Below are 7,367 nucleotides of genomic sequence, written 5' to 3'. Positions count from 1 at the left end.
CCATAAATCAGTTCATGACTGTAATTATAGGTTACCTGGACTTTCGACGACCCTTCTACCATGCTATTTCTATTATGGGAATTGAAACACTTTAAGAAAAAGCCATTTACTTGCTTCACTTTATATACCGATCCTAAAGCAGATAGCCAAAGATATATTTGAAATGTGAAAATATAATGGCTCTCTTAATTGAAGAGCTTAAATTATTTCCTAGGTAGGGTCAACCCTGTATAAAGAATTTTACGACATAGGGAAAGCAATTGATTCTGTTATTAAGATTTATGGAGAAGATTTCATCATTTATCCTAAAGTTCTTAAATACCTGTTCATTTTCTCGCAAGATTATTTCCTTTCAATCTGATTTAGGGGGAGAATATAAAAAGCTTGGTTCCACTCTACTTCGCTGGATATTTGCCACAGGCAATCCTGTGCGTATACTCACGAGCAAAATGGTCGAGTGGAACACAGACATCGTCATGTTGTTGAGACAGGGCTGTCTTTAATGGCTCAAGCATATGTCCTGTCTCGTTTTTGGGATTATGCTTTTGAAACTGCTTGTATCTAATTAATAAAATGCCTACTCGTGTTCTGTCTGATGAGTCCCCTCACTTCCGTTTACATCGATCTCCCCCGTCCCATTCTTACTTGCGAGTGTTTGGCTGTTTGTGGTTTCCTGTCCTACGTCATTATAATCACAATAAACTCCAGTTTCGTTCATCTCCCTGTGTCTTTCTAGGCTATCCTCCGTCTTATTGTGGCTATCGTTATTTGGACACTAACAAGGTTTTTATCTATTGCCACGTGCGATTCGATGATACTGTGTTTCCCTTTGTTTCTCCTATTGCCTCGCAGGTTGCTACATCGCGTTCCGAACCGTGGGTTACTGCACCAATTTTGACGGGCCAAGGAAGTGATGTCTCGACCATGGTTACTGATGGCGCTCGGAAGATTCACGAGCCTGTGGTGACTTCTGGCGGTGATGCCGGTCACAGTCACGAGCAGTCCGCATTAAGTGAGCGGACTGTCTCGGACCAGCAGGTTGAGCTGCGCGGCAGGCCGCGCGAACGTCTTCGACGTGCTACTCCGCCTCCTCGGTCACATAGCATGAACACTCGCAGCTCCTGCCCGCATCAACATGTTGCCTTAACCACTATTTCCACTATATTGCCTGAGCCTACCTGTTACTCTCAGGCGGTCAAGTTTCCTAAGTGGGGTGTTGCAATGGACGTGGAGTTCATTGCCTTGGTCCATAATCATACGTGGCGTCTCGTTCCATCTCAACAAGGTATGATGTTGTTGGTTGCAAGTGGGTTTTCAGAACCAAACGGAAGGCCGATGGTTCAATAGACCGTCATAAAGCAAGGTTAGTAGCCAAGGGTTTTAATTAGGTTGCTGGAGATGACTTTTTTGAGACCTTTAGTCCAGTGGTTAATCCCACTACGGTTCGTCTTCTCTTATCTTTAGCCGTATCTCGTGGGTGGTCTATTCGCCAGTTGGATATTCACAACGCCTTTTTAAATGACGAGCTAGCTGAAACTGTTTACATGCGATAGCCACCTGGTTATGAGGATAAGTCGTTACCTAATCATGTATGTTTGCTTAAAAAATCTCTATACGGTCTCAAACAGGCTCCACGTGCATGGTTCACAAGGCTACATGATTTTCTTGTCTCTGTGGGCTTCTCGCCTTCTAAGATGGATGTGTCTCTTTTTATCTATTCTCGTGACATTTTAATTATGGGTTCTGACTCAGATCGTGTTACTGCTTTTTAATTATGGGTTCTGACTCAGATCGTGTTACTGCTTTTATTGATAAATTAGCTCTTGAATTTAAGGTTCGTGATATGGGTGTGCCTTATTTCTTCTTGGGAATAGAAACTGTCCAGTTATCTGGCGGTATGGTTTTATCCCAGCAACGGTACATGAAGGATATTCTCAAACGTGCTGGCATGGTGGACTGCAAGCCAGTAATCACGCATGTCTCTTCTGCGAAAATCACAGACGACGTGGTCGTTCTCTATGTCGATCCAACACAATATAGGAGTCTTGTTGGTGCTCTCCAGTATCTTACGGTAACCCGTCCGGATCTATCTTATGATGTTAATCTATTGAGTCAACATATGCATGCTCCCACTACTACAGACTGGGCCTCTCTAAAGGAGTCCTGCGGTATGTCAAAGGCACCATGAATCTTGGCCTGCGTATTTCTCAGTCTACATCTATGGATATTCACGCCTATTCTGACTCAGATTGGGTTGGCGATCCGAATGACCACAAATCTACTAGTGGCTTTGCTATGTTCTTGGGCAGTAATCTTATATCTTGGGTTTGTCGGAAGCAACGGACGGTGGCACGTTCTTCGACTGGAGCAGAATACAAGGGACACGCTGATGTATCTGCAGAAGTTACATGGCTCGTTTCTCTGTTACATGAAATCGGCATCCCGCCTGCGTCTCCTCCTCCAGTGTTTCATGCCCGCACGTTTCACCCCTTATATGAACTATACAAAAACTCAATAGAAAAATATGAAAATTTCACCAAATTCAACCTAAACCAAATTCAGAAATATTCTATCACAGTGCAGGTGCAAAACATGAAGGAAATCAGGATCAAGGCATTAATTAAAATTGAAATGCAATTGTTTGTCTCTTCCAAAATTCACTCATTATTTTTCTATTTTGACTTTTTTTTTTCAAAGAGAACTTCCCCAAAAACCTCGCCATTTTACGCCAGACTTGTTTGGGTTTTCAATTTTGTGTGTACTCATAAACCAAACCACGACACTTATTTATTTATTTATGGTACATGTGTATATGTGGTTGATTCAGCGAAGTAGAATCTCTTATTTAATGCAAACAATATAAATAAATAAATAAAACACTCTCATTTATTATTATTTTTCAAAATAATTTTTTTTATTTAATCTTTTTTTTTTCACTTTACTTATGCCATAAAGATGATCCTTGAACCAACACACTACACCACAATTTATAGCACTCAAGAATTATTTAAGAATTTGAAAAAAAAAGTAAAATAGAGTGAGAGATGCATATAAACTACTAAAGAAATTGTATAGGACACATAAGGGTATTTGTGATTTTCAAATTCTATTTTTTTTCATTTTTTTTTTGTTTTTGACTAAGTAATTCAAGATATAAAAATAAAGAAATTAACAACTAGCAACATGTAATATACACACTAAGAGCGGACAAAAACCTGCATTATTTTGAATGCTACTAGCTCTATTACAATGTAGTATCTGTTCATATACTTTCTCAACCTACTGAAACACAAAGAGCCAATAACGCCTCCACTGAGGCTCGAAATCACAATCTTCCAAATGGAAGTCCAACCCGGATACCATTAGACCACATAGTCCTACTTTCCCCACACTTATTTTTAACATTGTCCCCAATGTTGTGAGAGGAAAGAAAAGAAGATAAAGAAAGTCCTCCCTTATTAGATTTTTTATTTGTGCAATTCTCATATGGCCCTGCAGCTTGTGAATAAAGTGAATAAAATGCGTTATTATCAATGTCATTTAAAAGATTCTCCTTTCGGAGTTTATTGAACTTCAACTGATTTTTCTGTGCAAGATCCAATCCCTTAACTGCAAAAACTTGGTTAGAGATATTAGGCAAATACATAGATGTAAAAATGGGAACCTCAGCAGTTTCATTAAGTACATTTTTTGTCAATTTTCCTACTTGAGCATCAAAAGGGATTGGGGGCAAGTCTTTTTGTAGCATTTGAGAAACACAACTTTTGAGCCTATTTGGAAATGGAATCGGGGGCACATAAGGCTCGGGTGGTACATAGGGATTATCATATTTATGCAATTGAGGCTCTTCATTTTCAACAACAATATCATCAACCTCATTATGCAAATTTTCAATTATTTCAGTTTGTTTAGAAGTGGTATTATCTATTAACTTGTTTTCAATCATTTCACCACTTCCCATAGCCTTAGCTTCCTCAAGTTGACTAAGTAACTTACCTGGCATATGCCCTTGCAAAGCATTAGCAATTTTTCGTACTTGTACCTCTAGTTTTCTCAAAGAAGCTTCAAGTTGTTGGAATCGTTGCTCATCTGCTTTGTGCTGCCTATTGCAAACCTGTATATAATTCTGCAGGGTATCTTCCAATGATTCTTCTTTAGGTTGGACTGGAGCATTACAAACCTGTATGAAATTTTGTAAAGTATCCTCCAAAGATGGTTGTTCAAGTTGGGATGGGTCAACTGATTGAAAATCATTTTGGTTATTAACACAATAAAAATTAGAATGGTTTAGTTGAAAATCATTCTGATTATCAACCCAAGAGAGTGGATGAAGTGCATTTATGATTGTAGTTGTTTCTTGCGGTTCAAAAATTGGGTTTTCAAAAAGTAATATTTCTTGCGGTTCAAAAATTGGATTTTCAAAAAGTAATATATCAATATGATCGTCTAAAGGAAACAGTTTAGGATATAGAGAACGACGCCCCTCCATCAAATAAATAAACAAGATAATCAATAAAGAGTAAAAGGGAAATGGAGAATATTAAACAATTATTAAGTACTTATTTACTTGGTAAATAAAGTGCGAAAAAAAAAAATCTTGAATGCAAATTTAAAGTGCTAAAAAAATGAAAAAAAAAATAAAATAAAATTTAGCAACAATGGTAGGGAGAAAAAAACAAGGAATTGATAATAAAAGAAAAAAATGAATAAAGGGAATAGGGAAAGCAAAGACAAATATAGAGCAATTTTTAAATGAACTAATGAATTAAATAAATAGCAAGATTAAATTGAAGGAAAACAAACTAATGACAATAATAATAAAGAGATTGAAAAAAATGGGGAAAATAAATAAAGGAATGGGAAAGCAAAAACTAGCAAAAAATATAAAGATAACTTAAATGCAAAATGATTGAAATTTAGGAGCTAAAAGCAATGAGTTACGGAGAAAATATCATAGACCAGAATCAATTCGAATGCAAATTAATTAGAATTCAAAAGCGAAAGAATTAACAGAAGCCAAAATAACAAATGGACAATCAAATTAAGCAGATAGAAAACAAGAACGAAATCAAATTGCACAGTAAACAATTCCCCGGCAACGGCGCCAAAAATTGTTGGACAATTTTAATATATAATGTCCTCGCAAGTGCACGAGTCAGTGTAGTGGTAGTGTGCAAAGGCAAGGGTCGAACCCAAGAGGAATTGATAATATGCAATTTAATAACTTAAACTTAAATTAATTGACTTGATAATGTAAAGTACTGAATCAAATGTCAAAAATAACAAAACTCAGAAACCAGAAAACAGAATAATAAATAGATTAAACTAAACGACAATCAACATGGATTAAACTAAACGGAAACGCAGGCAAAAATAAAGATAGAAAAAAAATAATAATAAATTAACCACAAAACAAAACAACTAGGGAATAAAGGCTAGATTAACGTAACTCGGAATAGATTGATCAATTCAACTCAACTAATCTCAATAAAATCATTATTAGATAAAACATAATTAATAGGCAATATTAAAACTCAAGTTAATGCGAAATGTTCATAGAAATTAGATCATGTTCTCAAGCAAATTTAATTAGCAATGCATTATGGGATTAACAGCAACTAACTCACAAGATTTAATCTCCCAACAAACTCGCAAGATTTAATCTACCAACACTTAACAACTACAACCAATGATTAGAGTAAATAAACAATTATAAAGAGCAAAGGGAGTGATGAATTGCCGTGTGAAAATTGCTAAGCTGCTGCCACCAAATAATTAATTTGTGCCGAATGAAGCCACCGCCCGGAATTGAAGCTGCCGCGGACCTCGATTTTTCTCTTCTGTTCGCACCTCCGGAATTGATCCGGGGTAAGATTCATGATGTCTTCTCTGAATTGGCCTCAATTTATACTCCCTAGACCAACAGCTTATTCCAGACTGCTCACTAAAATTGTGTTAATTATTGGTTGCTCTTCCGCTCAACGTTTCATTCGGATCACTCAAAGACTGGATTTGTTGAAGATCTTATTTCTCGCGGCTCCTTCCTCAATAATAATAATAATAATAATAATAATAATAATAATAATAATAATAATAATAATAATAATAATAAAACTTATTAGAGACCATATATAACTAATCTACCTTTATTAAACTCCTACTGATCATGTACTACTAAAATTAATATTATTATAAGAAATTAGGATCAAGAACTATAACACTAACAGAAATCAAATAATAAAACAAATTTAATAAGTAAAACAACCTAAAATTAAATATAATATTAACAAAGCTACTAATAACAATAATAAATAAAAATATGTATATAATTAATCAATTATTGTAAATTAACTATAAAAATATTATTAAAAATAACACTAAAAATAATGTTTATCAGTAGCACATTGAGATTGACTATCATTTTGTTCGCGATAAAGTAGCCAAAAAGGAGTTTGAAGTGCACTTTATTTCAACCAAGGATCAACTAGCGGATATTTTCACAAAGTCTCTGTCGTCTCTTCGTTTTAACTCTCTCCTTGACAAGCTCAATGTTTTGGCTAGCCAACCTTGTGCTTGAGGGGGAGTATTAGGACTATATTATCCATATTAGACTAGGACTATATTATCCTCATTAGACTAGGACTATATTATCCTCATTAGACTAGGACTATATTATTCGTGTTAGACTAGGATTCTATCTAGCATCTCTATATATTCGCTCCATGTACTCTCAGACATTATTATTGAATATAACACAATTATATTCTCATCACTTTTACATGTTATTTTCATTATCATGTAAAAAAAATTTACTTACTAATATTATTTTCATTATCATGTCTAAAATTTTTACTTACTAAACTACCTTTGGCACACACACCCCTCTCTTATTTACATGATACTTCTGCATATTATTTCCATTATGATCTCTAAAATTTTTACTTTAGTTTTGAACCTAAATGTTCACTAGTTTTTTTTTTTTTTCTTTCTAAATACGTTGGAAGTCTAAAATTAATTAAAAATTACCCACCATGGAACTCGAACCCACGACTACAAAGTTAAGCACCTTACACTCTACCAACTAAACTAGATAGGGAATTGTTCATTTGCTGATTAATTTATTTATTAACGATGTATTACCAAACATAGATTTTTTTTTTTATTTATTTTTTTAAATCTAATAGTTTTCCAAAAGAAAATGAGTCTTTATTTTTCGTTATTATAAAAATATTAAATATGTTCAATAATTTTTAAATTTATACTCCGCAATATGTTTTCTTCATATATTATAATATAAATGCTTATGGTAGGAAAACTAGCAATTTTCATTGATAAAAAAATAAGAGGCAAAGTTAAAAACTTTTCAA

General features: G+C 34.6%; 1 protein-coding gene across 1 annotated transcript; it reads left to right on the top strand.

The window, feature by feature from the left end:
* The first annotated feature begins 573 nt into the window (after positions 1-573).
* On the top strand, positions 574-4,247 carry LOC109154150. The gene is made up of 4 exons (XM_019302013.1): positions 574-1,285; positions 1,791-2,061; positions 2,142-2,465; positions 4,133-4,247. Exons 1-4 carry the CDS (start codon positions 574-576, stop codon positions 4,245-4,247), a joined length of 1,422 nt encoding a protein of 473 aa, XP_019157558.1.
* The last annotated feature ends 3,120 nt before the right edge of the window (positions 4,248-7,367 follow it).

The sequence above is a fragment of the Ipomoea nil genome, unplaced genomic scaffold (assembly GCF_001879475.1).
Source record: "Ipomoea nil cultivar Tokyo-kokei standard unplaced genomic scaffold, Asagao_1.1 scaffold2610, whole genome shotgun sequence".
Classification (NCBI taxonomy): domain Eukaryota; kingdom Viridiplantae; phylum Streptophyta; class Magnoliopsida; order Solanales; family Convolvulaceae; genus Ipomoea; species Ipomoea nil.
This window is presented reverse-complemented; position numbering and strand designations above follow the sequence as displayed.